This window comes from Myripristis murdjan, chromosome 24, assembly GCF_902150065.1.
Source record: "Myripristis murdjan chromosome 24, fMyrMur1.1, whole genome shotgun sequence".
Lineage (NCBI taxonomy): Eukaryota > Metazoa > Chordata > Actinopteri > Holocentriformes > Holocentridae > Myripristis > Myripristis murdjan.
In genome coordinates this window covers 13,368,107-13,383,818 of record NC_044003.1, presented here as the reverse complement: position 1 = coordinate 13,383,818, position 15,712 = coordinate 13,368,107, and the positions used below count along the sequence as shown (strand labels likewise).

The window sequence follows — 15,712 nt, the reverse complement described above, 5'->3', positions numbered from 1 at the left end:
GGTTGAGCAACAAAAATGCACAAAATATATGTTCTGCTGTGGACACTGAGTTTTTTTTTTTTTTTTGTCAAGTTTGTTGTGGTCTAAAATGTTTTTTTGTCAGTTGTTGACCCTGTTTTGCTGCTGCTGTTACTGTCATTCCATGTCGGGGCAGGCTGAGGGAGATCTGCAACCACATGACCCGCTGCCTGAGGTTTTGTCCATGCAACCGCACCACTGTCTGTCAGTAACTCATACAACCTTATGTCAAAATAATCCAAACCACGCTATCCCTAAGCAATGAGTGACAAATCTATGAGTAGAATGAAAAAAACGTCACCTTCAGGTCAAAAACTTTTGCACAACAATTATACTTTTTGTTTGTTTGGGAAATATCATTGACAAAATGCCTGTAATGTCAAGGAATCCTGTTCTGTTACTGCTACTGACAACTGGGATGCAGTCAGGACAGATGAGTATTGGAGGGAGTGCAGTTAGTAGTAGGATGGGGAGTTCACTTTTTGAGATCAAACCACTGGGGTTTGGAGGGTGCATGACAGAGAGGCAGCAGGCTAACCCGAGGTCAGGGTTGGAGGTCCAATGGCGAGAAGAGCTTACCTCTGGGTGGGTGAGGAAGGGAGGGAAGGATTCAGGGGGGGCTCTTATAAGGCCCTCCGGACACACAAGATAGGGCATTTCCAGCTGCACAGTTAGACACAGCAGAGACCAGAGTTGAGACCAGAGAGCAAAAAGATGGGAAGAAGTGACAGAGAGAATGAGTGTTAAAGAAAAAGAGAGATGCTATAGTGCGCAGAGGCAGCATCCTGTCCAGTTTTTCAGCTTGTCGGAGAGCATCCGTCACATCGGACCATCTGAATGTGGTTTGACAGTAACTTGGTTTTGACGTCATGACTTTTTCAAACCTGTCCCTTGGGGCAAACCATCCATACGGTGGCACATGCTCTTGCACGCATGTAAAAATGACAGCAGTGACATGGCAGAAATTGCCCTCTTCTTAGGAAGGTACGAGGTGTAATCCAAACTTTTACTTGTTATATCTCCAAACGGTTGTCATGGTTCTGCTGCGAGCTAATGATGCATACCAAGTAGGTGTTTCAGACCTTTTACCTAGCAGTGAAGAATCTAGGAGAGAATAAAGAAACCACTTTCTTCTTTGCTAAAATGCAAATCTCCTCCTTAATCAGGACCCCGCATATAATTTACATCACTCTATGTTCGCCTAACCATTCTCATATGTACAGAGATGTTTATAGATCAAAAAATAACCGCTGTTTACATTACGAGCTCAAGAGCTGGCCATAATTTTACAGTCGTTTGGCAGCATTGGTCTGACACAGCAGGACTTAAACCAGTATGTAGGTTATGCTATGCTGTGGCATGTACCAGGCGGGCTAAGCTGCTTATAAACCTGTTCCATTGGACTAGGTTGATGCTTTTTGTGAACATGGATTTTTATTAAGCGTTCCACATGGCATGATAGTTGATATTAAGCATCAAGAAACAAATAATGCAAAGCGACACTATTTAATTGCACCCATGTTCTGAAATGCGGGGGGGAATAAAATGCCCTAACCCTCCAGGAGCCACCGACTAGTGATGCTGGTTTCTGAGGAAATTTTTGCACTAGGAGATGGATTATAAGGAATATCAGATTAAGTTTGCTTCTTGAATGACTGGGTGCGCTCTAAAGCTGGCCTGACCTGATGTCACATATTCTAGTTAAATTATGGCGATACTGTCACTGAATTACATCACAGTTCTTACTGAAGCATAAATGTGATTTTTGAGATTTTGAAAGCGAATAATAGTTAATTCATTGTTTGTTTTCACAGCTACAGTTACACAGTTCTCGCAATAGCAAGCAGCTAGTACAGCTGCCGCCCACGCTACCTTTAAATGATTTGCCCTGCCCTCGCTGCTACATGAGAAGCAGCAAGGTATAGCTAACCGTGATCCTGCAAGCGATTTTCACCTACAGCTCATAGAGGTGTTTTGCATCTAAGAATTTCACCTAAAAGATCAACTTAAAAAAAAAAAAACATTAAAAAGCTCAAACATTTTCCTTTCCTTTACCAGATTTTATGTGCAATTGTGACATGAGAGGAGGATTCCAGTTACTTTAAATACAGCTCCAACACTATTTGTCCACTGCAGAAACAGAACTGTGGATGTTAAGTGTTTGCGCAGGACCAATCAAATTCAAGTCGAACCACAACTGTACCCTTTCTCCGATATCCTTTCCCAGCTCAAATATCTCTAAGGAAAGCCAAGCGGTGAACTGTGCCTAGTGGCAGACAAAAAGCCCAGTCTCTGTGTTGACAGGGGAACAGACTGTAATGTGTGCAGCTGCTATGGCCCGTAGCAGAGTCCTGGTGAGGGTGTCAGCCCCACTCCTTCTCTGAGCCTTGCTGCTTCAAGCCCGCTGTCTCAATTTCTTGAATGGACCTGAGCAGTTGCCATGGCAACTATAGCAAGAGAGGGTCAAGCAATTGAATGCTTTTAGGAAAGAGTGGGTGCAGGAATTGTAACTTGACACTGTAAAGTTGTGTCTGAGGCCATTAAAAGTAGGATGGTTATGAGTGCTCTGTGCTAACTCTGAGGAGAAATGTCCTCCCGTGGTCTTTAAAGTGGCTTTTTGACACATATCCTTGGATGACACAGATGGAACGGGAGCATTGAATTTTTTCAAAGCTGTCATTAACCAAATGGTAAAAATGACTGTACAAAATATGCACACACAGTCCTTATTTCCAAGGATACTATAAATAAATTATTCAAGGTGTAACACGCTTCATGACCTTCATATGTGTAGCTCAACCCCTCTTAGCAAATGGTCAGAACAAAGCTTGTGTTTCTGCCTATCCATTACACTGGATGCCATTGAAAACGTGAGCCTTTGCAGTCATTTGATATGTTCACATTTTGGAATTTAGATAGCTATTTTTCTCTGCCAAGTGCTTGTGACATCGTGGGAAAAAAAATCCTGTACCGGCACTTCAATTAATCAAGCTGGCTCATTAGCTTGCAAGTAGGTGCACCCGCTGGTTTTAATGAGGACTAGCAAAGCTAAGAAGCCATTTTTAGGGTAGGACAAGTACAGAAAAATTTCCCCCGCACCGGGGCAAGTACAGTATCTGCAATAGAAAAAAATAAACAGAAATTCAAATGTCAATATATTCTATTTAGATGAGTATGAGTCCTGGTAATGAGTGGAGAGTGGAAGAGGCAAAGGATTCAGAAATTAAAGACAAACGCTCAATGTGTGTGGACTCACTGATCTCACTGTTGTTTATTTCCCCTCTACTGCCAAATTTCTCTCTATCTTTCTCCCTTTTCTATTACGTCTTTGAGCCTTGTCTTTCCGGAAATGCATCTTTATGTCTGCGTCTCCCTCTCCATCTCTCTGACTGGCTCACCACATAGTCTGGTACTAATCCACTGAGAGTCATGCTAACACAGGGCCTAATGAGATTAAGACTGCAGGTTCCCTTCCCTCTCCTCTGCCCTGTGTTGCTTCACATTTATCACTGGCTACTACTCTGTGTGTGTGCTGTTGTATGTCTTGCAGCCTAACTACTGGTGATCTGACTGAGTAAGAGGATGGAGAAACCGTGATTGAGAGATTCTGCAGAGGATAAAGCAAGACTTTAAAGCAAGCCTGGCATCTTGCAAAATAATTCTGAGAAAGATTGCATACAGACATGATCATTGGTTGATGAATACATAAATCCTTGCATATCGAAACACCACTTTTTACATTTCCTGGCCTCTATCTTTGGGCACCAGTTTCCAGATCTTAAATTTAGTCGTGCAGAACTCAAGTATGGTCTCAGTTCAGAAGATGCTTTGATTTTAAAAAGCGGACTAGTAGTTTCTCACCTCCAACCTTGATGTGACACCTTCACAGAGACACTCTCCATTTTTACTTTAGTGTAAAACATTTCATGCCTTTTGATGTTCTGTATGAGGAACATATAAATACAGAACATAATGTGCCTTTACTTTAGCTACTTTCAAATACAGATTAGAAAGTCACCTTTTCAAGTAATGCAGTCTACTACATTTTTTTTAATCTCCTAAATTCTTAATTATTTTTAAAATAATCTCTATTTGTTGATTCATCTTACCTCTATTTGAGTTGTTGCTTTTGTGTATGAAATGTGCTATGCAAATATATTTTTCCTAGCCTTGTATTTCCTGATTTCACTTCTCCAGGTACCTTCAGGCGTGCGGCTTTGCTGCTAACAGTTTCCATCATTCCCTAATCCTCTACAAAGAGATAGCATACACTATTCCTAATCTTAATCCCTACAACAGAGGACTAATCTCTATTGGGAATTTGATCTAGGCAAAGAAATCCCCGCAGAACGTTGGGACATTATTATTTCATGCACATCTACATCTTTTACATCTTTTATTAATTCTCTGTAAGACATGGAGTGATTCGAATCAAGGTTTTACATCCCTTGCATTATTCCAGTGACACGCTGGGTAAATTATATCTACCAGTATTATATATTTTGCATTAAGACTGTATTTTTGTAATTTGCTCACTGGGTTGGCACCTATTGTACACCTGTCTGGGCATGAAGGAGTCTTGTCTCTCTGTTTGTCCCTCTCAACATTTCTTCCATTTCTCCCCCATTACAGCTGGGTTCTTTGGGGAGTTTTTCTTACCCGCTATGAGGATGTTTGTTTGTTGTGGGCATGTAAAGCCCTTTGAGAATGTAAACAGTGATACGGGGCTTCAAATAAACTTGAATTTGCCGGTCCTGAAAGCCCTAAGAGCCACTTAACTCCAGCTTCCCCGAGTCCTATGTGTGTCCAATATGTGAATCTTTGTTTTTTCTAGGTGGGGAAACCCTTGACGCAAACCAGTGATGACTGTTTTTGGGGTATCCCTTTTCACCAACTTCACATTTGCTACTCTTTTCACTCATCAACTCCCTCAACAAATCCCTCTACATTATTCAGGTGATTCAAATAATGTCTTTATTAAAACTTGAAAATGTCAGGTACACAGTGCGAGAGTGTAAGAACTTCGACAACTGAACACTCGGTCTCCATTTATTAAACACGTCGACACTGTGTCATTTAAACTGAAGTACCTCACTACCTGATTAATAAATCTGTGTGATAGAAATCTTTGTTGTATTTAAGATAATAACCTAGTTAGAAGTACATTTCCATTTGTATGCCTAAAAATAATTAATATTAAGAGAAGTGAGATATCCTGAGAGGAGTAAGAGTGAAGACTGATTGAAGGCGGAGAGTGAGAGAGAGAGAGAGAGAGAGAGAGAGTGAGAGAGAGAGAGAGAGAGAGAGAGAGAGAGAGGAAAGCTGGAACACTATCTGACTGTAGACAGGACAGGACAGTGACAGTAAAGTCACGGCACAAAATGTGGTGGCAGCCAATCTCAGATAGTGTCATTCACACTGACTGACAGCTGGCTTGACCTATCAGGTCCCAGACACTGCAGCCTGTGAACTATTCTAGATTTCGATTTTCAAGCATTTGTCCTGTGCCTGTGGTGTTTGTGTGTCTCTCTGCGTGTGTGCGTGTAATGCTAAAACTTCTAAGAACTATCATTATGACGAAAATCTTCTGAAATCAAGGATTATATTCGTAATCTCCACATGCAGTGGCTTTCAAATTAGAGTCTGCGGTCCACAGGGGTCCTTGAGGGTCTTTCAGGGGGTCTTCAGCAAAATGAGGATTAGATTATTTTCAATATAAGTTAATCCACTATAAATTGTTGGTAAATTGTTTAGTACAAAAAAAAAAAAAAAAAAAAAAAAAAAAAAAATCATGAGTGATTATTTTAATCTCATGTTTTAGCCTCATAATTTTGAATCTCTTTCCCAGTGTTCAAGTATGACTTATAGCCTGTTTAGTTTAATATTTAACACAAACCAAAATGTCTTTTCATATCATGGCGCCTAGGGCAAAATGACTTAAAACAGCGGCCCATAGCTTAATGAAAGTCAAGTTTGTGGTCGGGAACATGAAAAAGTTCAAAAACCTGTGTTCTAATGGCCGAATAATAAGGCAAAGCACATAAAACTAACTTCTTTCCAGCCTAGCTTTTCCAGATTATTCTACAACACACACACACACACACACACACACACACACACACACACACACACACACACACACACACACACACACACACACACACACACACACACACACACACACACACACACACACACACCTCACTCTACATGACTGCTATGACTGAAAGATACTGTATATAAAAAGGATGTGGCTACACCACTCAATGAGCTTAAGTGATGAAGTGTAAGTCTGTCAGTGCTTTACACTTAGACACTCTAAAATTAACATTGCCCGTATGTGTGTGTGTGTGTGTGTGTGTGTGTGTGCGTGTGTGTCTGTAAAATTCCTCTATCTGTCATTCCCAACTCTTTCAGCAGCTGATTCTGCATGCATTCCACAAACACACATAAACTCTCCGCACTATATTTGCCCTGATCCTTACACAGACCTTTTATCCACCATGATGGTAACTCAAACCAACAAATATGTGTGTGTAATTCCGCCAATCCATCCTGGTTTCCCCGAATGTCTTCTAGGTCTTTCCATGGGGTCTGTCCAGCTGCCAGTGTGGTGTTGTGGGAAATGAACAAGGCTTTATGAGCTCAGCCCTCCCGAGGCTTTCATTAGAATGAAATTGCCGGATTGAACTTCAGCGAAATTTGTATCAACCAAAAACCTCCAAAGCAACATGAGGTCCATATACCGTGGTGAATCGGGGCTTTTTTTCCTTTGCACAGTCCATGTCTGTGCACATTTGGATTTCATTAGAAAAGCTCCTACATACATTTATTATCTTATTATGGAGTCAATAAATACAGACCTATAGAAGAGAAACAGATCTAAATATCCACAACTCTCCTCTGACTGTGTTTCTTTTCATCTCCCCAACCAATTCCTTACTCAACTTCTCTTCAAATCTTCTATGACACACACACACACACACACACACACACACACACACACAACCCACAACCATTAAAACCCCCAAACCAATAATGACGTCCTCTTCATGAGAAACCTCATTGGGAAATTATCTTCTAAACTGACTGATGACACATCAGCAAGAGGCTTTGACTGGCTGTGAAGGGACAAAGAGTGCGACACACCACGTTTCCCATGTATGGAAACACAAGCTGATGCTGATTAGAACCCCGCTGAGCCCCTGGTGCTCAGCGTGGGAGACCCCTCCATCTGAAAGGGGGCTCAGTGCTCTGTAATCTAGTTTGAAGGGGAATCTCTACAGATGTGTGAGAGCTCCCTTTGTTAATTTGTATATGTGTGTGTGTGTGTGTGTGTGTGTGTGTTTGGCTTGGGCCATATGTAAAATTTAATATCACAATACTGTCTTGTTGAAATATTGTGATATTTGATTTTATCATGATATTCCAATCTAGGCGGGGTGGGATAGGGGATCAGGCTGAGATTCAACCTGATCTTCAAATATTAATACATACATACATACATACATACATACATACATAAATAAATAAATAAATAAATAAATATTAAATTAATTTCACATTGAATTGAACTGCACATTGCTGAATTGATATGCCTGTAATAAAAATTAAATGTGCACACTATCACTTACTCACAACAACACTGTGAAAAACTTAACTTCAAATAGAGGTTTAATAAAACCATAGGTCCGAAACAATAATCAATATTAAGTTAAACAGTTACTGATAGTCATATCCACTGACACAAATGTCAAAGTGAAACTTAAAAGTTGTCTTGGGTGGGTGGGCGGATGGCGGTGATATTGTGGATTCTATCACATGTGGCCACAAATACCACAGTATTCAATAATATTGAATAGTAGCCTAAGTCTAATGTGTGTGTGCGCACAAGGATCCCTCGTAAGGTTGCACATACAGAGATCTTCCTTATGAGGCTGTGTGTGTGTGTGTTTGTGTGTATAAAGGCAAAGAGGCAACACATAAGGCTCCCTGCGAAAGAAAAGGGGACGGGAGAAGAGCAGATACTCCCATTAATTACATTTAATAACCAGACAAGAAGGCTGATTGGAGGAAGAATCTGCGTGTGGTGGCTATCCAATGTATTAGACTACATGATACAGTGCCAGATCTGTGTATCAGTGAAACACACCCCGACTGTCATTTGAGTCTGATCCTGGTAGGACACATGGATTAACTTGTTCCTCCTTGTTCAAGCTCGTCTCAAGTCTTCCTACTCTGCACAGCCTCATTAACCTCAGTGTGGAGATGTGCGCTCCTGTATCCACATCCTTCTATTAAAATCCTCTGCCAAGGCCAAACAGCAACCAAAGAGCCAACGAAACCACCATCAATGATCCCACGTGAAGACAGAAAATGATGACTGCCAATAAGGATATGGCCTTACCTTCTGTTTCCTCCTCTCCTTTCGTTTGTCCTCTGTGTCCTGCAGCATCTTCTCTCTCCACAGATCAAAAAAGTAGGAAGGGTTGGTATAGAACTTAAGACCTTCTTTCCCGTCATCCCTGATGTGGGGAAAAGAAACAAAGGAATATAAATAGGATTTACACTTGACTGTTCTTCCAGGGAGGAGGTTGTATTTTTTCCTACAGTTTCTCATGATTATTTGTCAGTTGTTTTGAAGAGTTTGGATTCGGTGAGTTCTTTCAAATCTCTAGCAGCACAAGTCCAGAAAGTCAAAGGATCACATTTTTCTTAATCTTGAGAACTCATAATGGAAAAGGAATAAAATCAAATGACATAAAACTTTTGGAAAAATGTCCTGACCTTTAGAAAATGCAAAGTTTCAAAATCTGTTTCACTTAAATCACTTAAACCATTGGTCCATGTGACATCTCCTCTCCTCTCCTGTTTCAAGTGGCAATGCAATTTTGTTTAATATTCAATACTTTACAGTGAACAAAGGATAGAGAGACAAGGGCAAGGGACGGGAAAATCTAAACTACCACTATGAGGTAGAGCTGGCCAATCAACTGATATCCTATCAGTATCATATGAAACTAGATATCATCTGGGATTTTGGATAATCCAGTGTTGTGATATGGCATAAGTGTTACCTCTTCCTGGATTTAAAGACTGCCTTACATTTAAGAGATGCAATATTCTGAACTTATTAGACTGTTCAAGCTGTTCTATTATTTTCCTACACCTGCTTTACATGTTTCTCTTAAAAATGTCTTATGAAAGCACCAATAGTAACGAATAGATTCAGTCAAAAATATCACACTTGATTTTATCCATATCGTCTAGCCCTACTATGAGGTCTTTTTTTGGTCTTTATTTTATTCTTTTATACCGTTTCTTATAGCGCAGACAGTAGGGATGGCAAAATTTGAGCATCCCTGACAAATGGAGAGCAAGTGAGAAGTGAGGACACCCATTTTTCTTCTCCTGCACCCCACCCTTTCCTGTCTTATCTTGCTCTCCTTCATGGAATCATCTCTGTTTACTATGTGTCATGACTCATAGCCACTGTCCTACATCACTATCCACTCCCCTCTCGACTCCGCTGCTCTCCGTCTTCTTCAGCCTCAGTAGATGTGACTTTGTGGTCGGTGGTCACGGGGGGGGACCGGTGCCACGATGACAGGGAGGGAAACAAAAAGACTCCAGACAGATGGAGATACTTATCACTTCAAAGGCCCCTCCTGACATGGAAATTGATTATCATACAAAAGAGCCCGCACACGCTGGCTGGAGATGTCACATCATATCAATATGACAATAAGCAAATTGCCATTCTGATTTCATTCTCTCTGCCTCCTCGGCTCTTTCTCTCTAACTCATTCATTATGAAGTGATCAATTTACATATGATGGAGGGGCCGTCTATATCTGCAGCCTTGGGACCAGCTGCAATTAAAACAAGAGCAAACTCAATTTTCTGTTCATCTGATCTAGGTGTACATCGCTGAGTCTAACTGTAACTGTTGTAATCCTAGTGAAGTGCATTTTAAAACAGTTTTTAGTGCACTTAGTAGGGTGACAACAGTGAAAATAGCATCTCTGCATGGTAATTTTTTTCCTATTTATTCATTTTCTTAATGTTGCACTGACTTATTTATCTCAAATTGGCAATTTGACTTTTTAATTGCTGCACTGTTTCTTTTTAAATTGTTTTTGAATCACAGCACAGCATCTCGTGTTTTTGTACCTGCATAAAAATGACAATAAAGTGAATCTGAATCTCACACTATTTGATGTATATTAAAGGAACAAAAGGGTTTTTGTGTAGACATCACGTTGCTTAAGAGTCTCGACTTGATGTAAAGTCTACACCAGGTTTGCACTCTGATTGGTTGTGGTCTATATACAGAAATGTAAAAACACGCACATCGGTGGAGAAGTATTAAAGCTTCAGTGCCATTCTGTTCCTTGTATTTTCACTTTACATTATCTTTACATCATGTTCAACTATAAAATGAGTTTACAACTTGATTTATGCATCAATAAAATATAACAGAAAGCAAATATTCTGCAATGAGATGCAGGATGCAGTTTTTTTTTTATGTGCAGTATCATTATTTCAGCAGTTCTTCACCACTTCCAGTACAGTTATCATGCCAAGAATTTATTTGCAAATTTACAATTCTAAATATGGCGTAGTTAAACTTTGATACCAGGCAGTTTGTGCCAGTTATACCGCAAAAACCAAGGTAACGATTATGATCTAAGATGTCTTGTGTTAACCTTGGAGTGGTTTATTCACATCCAAGCCAGTGTTGAAGCACATAGAGTGGCGTAAGGTAGTTATTATGGGCCCTAGTGCATGCCAGCTACTAGTTATGACGCACACGCAATAATCCACAGCAAAAAATACAAATAAAAAAATAAAATCATCAATCAGCCCTAGTCCAAAAGGCACATGTCCTTAGAATGTGTGGAGCAACATAACGTAGTAGCTAACAAGTTACATACATAACTACAAAACCTCTTCTGTCTTCCTCCATCTGGATCCTATATTTCTTAACAGTCCTTCTCCAAAAATATTTCTTGGCACGGCTCTGAGGCAGCAGTTAGACCAAGGGATAGTAAACCTCTCCACTCAAGCTCATTAAAAAGAAAGTCTTGGCACACTGCGGACCATTCAAGAGTAGAGATGCTCCTTTTACCGTCTAACTATACTCACAGTCGCTGGTAGTCAGTGCAGACAATGCTGCGAGAGACAATTATTTGATGATGACACCGATAACGACGAGGAGACGGAACATGAAAAGGTAAGGCTTCAAAAAAGCAGGGGGAGAAAGTTTAATGATATGCAACACAACAAAGGGAAGAAAACAGAGTTCGACAGCGGGTGAGGCAAGGGTGGAGTGAGAGGGAGCATGCACTTGTGTGTGTGTGAGTGTGTGTGTGTGTGTGTCTGTGTGGTGTGGCAGGGAGAGCTTGGGTGTCTGTTTGTGTTCATCATTATGCATGATATTCTCTCTGTGTATATTTGAGGTGTTGGTGTGTGTATGAGAGCGAGAGGGAGAGAGAGAGAGAGAGAGAGAGAGAGAGAGAGAGAGAGAGAGAGAGAGAGAGAGAGAGAGAGAGAGCAGCAGCTGTGCTTAGGGTGGATCTGAGGAATAACAGCCTGGGGAGATATCCCGGGCTGCCTCCTGGTGTGATTTGCAGCAAGGAGAGGAGAGGAGAGGAGGGAGAGAACGGGGAAGAGATTTGAGAGCAGATGAAAGGAAGGGGGAAAAGGGGAAAGAAAAGGAGAGTAGAAGGGAGAAAGCAAGAGTGGAGAGGAGAAGACAGGGTAAGAGAGGAGAAAAGTGCAAAAAAAAAAAAGGAGAAAAGGAGTGAGCAGAAGAACGGGGGAAAAGAATGAATGAGGGAGTGACGGCAAAAATCAAAATAAAGGCAGAGTAATATAAATTATGAATCACGGGTATGATACCATCGCCAGATAAAGTCCCAGTCAGCCACTCGGTAGTTATGAACAAATCACCGCAGTGCCAGCCATGCCAGGTTTCCTCCATTCAGAGCATTAGGATGTATTCAGCGCAGCAGAGTTAAAGTCTCTGGCATTCATTCAAGACTCGGCTTTCTTAAACAACGAGATGAAAATGAAATCTCGTTTGGGGTTCTGGGATGAAAAAGAATCCCTGATGTGAGGGGTGTGTTGCTGTTTTTTTTTTTTTTTTTTTCTTGTTTTGTTTTTTTTTAAGTTTATTTATCCAGGGACGGCTTGCCACGCTTGTATGCTTTTTTCACACATTCATATAGACACACAAATTCACACCTGCCATGTACCTCTCTTTCTTTCTCTCTCTCACATACACACGCACTCTAGAGCCGGGAGATACGGTAAAATCACATTGAAATTATTTTGACTGCAGTATGATTCCCGATTTTAATGGGAATGATAAATTGTGCTTCGTGATTTTCATTTTCACTCAAAAAAAAAAAAAAAATCTATTAAATGTGATTCTTGCTGGGGTCTGTGCTAAACAAACATGTTTTCTTACATCTGGAGAATGCAATTTGCAGCTCCTGCGATTTGGATTTTGCACCTGGTCACACTGCAATTTTGATAATATTTCAAATAATTGTTCAGGCGCTGACACACACACACACACATACACGTACACACACATTGCAGCAAATCACCTTCTCTGCTTAGCCAGTCAGGGCATCTGAACCAGCCACAAGCCAGGTTCTCTTTTACGACTTTTAGACTACTGATGTGCACACTGTTCTCTGTCCAACAATCAACCTTCAGCTGCCTTTAACCTCTCAGTCTCGACAGCAGCTGAAGTTTTGCCTCTGGCTATTGCAAAGCTGTGCATTTAGAGTCTGTGGCCTGTCCCAGGTCAAAAAATAGAGTCAACCAGCCAGACACCCACGTCTGCCCTTTGGCTGGCCTAAGCCAAGTCAAAGCCCAGACACGGGGGTTTGATACACGCCCACTTCAGATTTAAAGGCCACAGGGTACACCTGCACCTGTCTCCTTGCAGTATATGTGTGTGTGTGTGTGCATGTTTGTGTGTCTATTGGTCAACATGTGCGCACACACACAGACAAACACACACACAAATAGAAGGGATCTTGTTTGGCCAGTAGCCATCTCCAACTGGCCCGGTCAGGTCGATGGTATTATAGAGACAGGCCTTGTTAGATGTTGGAGGGGAAAAAATAACAGAACAAGAGGGATATAAAAAAAAAAAAACAGGAGCAGGAAAGCAGTGGGGTGAGAAGGCAGAGGAATAAAAAGGTGGGAGTGCTGGCTAGCGGAGCTTTTCATGGATTATTCATCTTCAGCTGACTCCCTCTCTTGCTGCTCGCCCTGGCCTGCAACCTGAACTAACAGCCAGAAGAGATGCCCGGCGTGAAGAAGCGCGGACACGTCAATAATGATACACTAACGCATCTGGGCGCTCTTGAAAGTGCACAAACAAGGGGGTTTCTAGGCAAACAAACACACTTACACATAGGTATACACAAAAGCTCCAGACTGAGCACTTATACACACATGCAATCACTCCACAGCTGAGTCAGACAAACTTTGGATCCATTTTAGGTTATAGCTACCCTAGCTGGGGTTGCATTTCCTATATTTTGTGTGTTATGGTGATCATCAATAACACGCTGTTGTTCTTAATGACAGCTTTTATTCAGGCCGGCAGAGCTTCTGTGGTACAACTCAAATTCCACATTCCACACTAACCATTCGGGCGTTTTTATGCTTTTGTGAAAGTGATGTTGTTAGTCTCTCTTTATGCCTGGCGATATAATACGAGTGTATTCATTTCCAGACTGCTGACAGTGGAAACAGGGAATAAAGTGCATAAAGGTTGACATGGCTAACAACAAGGAAGAAATAATATGATTTACAAAGCTGAATCGGACTTTCCACTGAGGCAGATTTTTAGCTGCATATTGCAATTGAGATAAATGTACCGTTTTCACTTGTTTCCTTAATAATCTCCTAATTTTTCATTCAGAAATGGCACAAAAACACATTCAGGGACGGTGTGGTTAGATGCTTACATTGCGGACTTTTTCTGTTGTAAACACTAAGGATTTTGATCAATGATGTGCCCTGCACAGCACCAAAATACCTTGTTCAGGAAACAACCTGGAACACTTTCTGCTCAATTTAAAACTTTTTTTTTTTTATATGTCATTTTGAAAGAATGGTTTAACTGGTAATACTGAACAGGTGCTCTATGCAAAGTATTATCCTTTCAATGCTTTGTATATACTGTATGTGTGCAAAGATAAGAGAATTATGAACAACTGTACGCACCTGGGCTGCATGCAGGGTTTTTTTCAGCATCTCAAAAAGAGCTCAAAAGAAAGTCAAACTGCACTCATAAAGCTAAGAAGTGGAGGTTAAAGCTGTGTTTATCTTTTTGCGTCTACTTCTGCAATTGCAAACTGCTTGCCACAGTTACAGGAGGGAGACATTTTGTAATAAATAAGCAACGTGTTCAAGTGAATAACTGCTTCCCCTCTTTCAGTCAAAAATAGTAGTAAAGGGATTTCTGTTGGATCTGAACTGCACTGGAATTATTTATACGTGTTCATACATTACAGCCAAATTGGAAATGAAGCATGTTGTTTTCTTAGAGGTGATAAATAGTGTTGTATCCTCAGGAGAATAAATGAAACACAAACAATCACTAACATGGGTTGAAATATACTTTGGTGGCTGTTATACTTGGGTGGCCTACCTATCTGTGGGAAACACAGAAAGATAATTTCAGTTGACAGTATAACCATAGATTTGTATTCCTCCTCAGCACTGAAATAAAAAGCAATCAGACTCAGACCTGTAGGGTGTGAGGATGTTGAGCGGCGGCGGCTGCTCGCAGGTCTGGAAGGTCTCCTGCAGCGGGATGGGCAGCGTCTCGCGGTCAAACAGCTGCTGGTCCTGGATAGTGGAGCTCCTGAAGGCCTTCCTCATGGTGATGTCCTGAAGAGACACTGAGGAAGAGGAAGAGGCAGAGAGAAAAGGATGGGGGTAAATAGGGTGTGAGAGTGTCATGGTCATTTAGTCCAGTTCTGTGTGGAAAGTGCATCTGTATCACTTTGAGATACAGGCCACACACGTACACACACAAAACACACACACTCTCTCTCAGTCTCTGTGGTGAACACAATAATTAACATCTGGATCCATCTCCTCATTATCGTCATCAAAATAGACGCTGACATCATCACTCAAACAGTCACATTTAGTATTAAGGAGTATTAAACCCATCTGAACCACTGTCATCCACCCTGGTGCTAATGATATATTGCTGTCCTAACTGGCTAACTTCAATTTCCCCGAAAGCAAATCCAGACATGAAGCCTAAGCTAGGCTGGGATACAATAAGGTCGTTTGTCAGATGCTGTGGGAATAATTGCCCTTCTTTCATACAGAAACATCTGACATTTTAGGAGGGCAGAAGAATAACAGGGGAAAATCGATGCCGCATGGTCGAAGCTTTCAGAAAAACAGCCTTGAGAAATTGCTGAGAGGAGGAGAAAAACAACCAGACGATTGCTAACCCTCAATCTGGCAGGTCCGAGCAGACCAAGTACCAAGTCTTGGGAAGAAACCCAGAGAGTTGCAATCAGGTCTGAATTATGCATGAGTGAAGTGGATACACTTTATTCCTGCCCAAGGGAAGACTGGAAAAGTCCGCTGTTTTAGTTACAGTGGAGAATATCATGTGGCATACATAGATAAAGCATTG

The 15,712-nt window shown here is 41.2% G+C and overlaps 1 protein-coding gene across 2 annotated transcripts in view; it reads right to left on the bottom strand.

The window, feature by feature from the left end:
• wasf1 (WASP family member 1) overlaps window positions 1–15,712 on the bottom strand; it is a 78,884-nt gene that overhangs the window by 13,525 nt on the left and 49,647 nt on the right. For both annotated transcript variants that reach the window (XM_030047672.1, XM_030047673.1), the window contains exons 4-5: window positions 14,801–14,954; window positions 8,426–8,543 (exon numbers count right to left, since the gene is read on the bottom strand). In XM_030047672.1, the coding sequence (XP_029903532.1) occupies window positions 8,426–8,543; window positions 14,801–14,954 (272 nt within the window). The remainder of the gene's footprint in view (window positions 1–8,425; window positions 8,544–14,800; window positions 14,955–15,712) is intronic.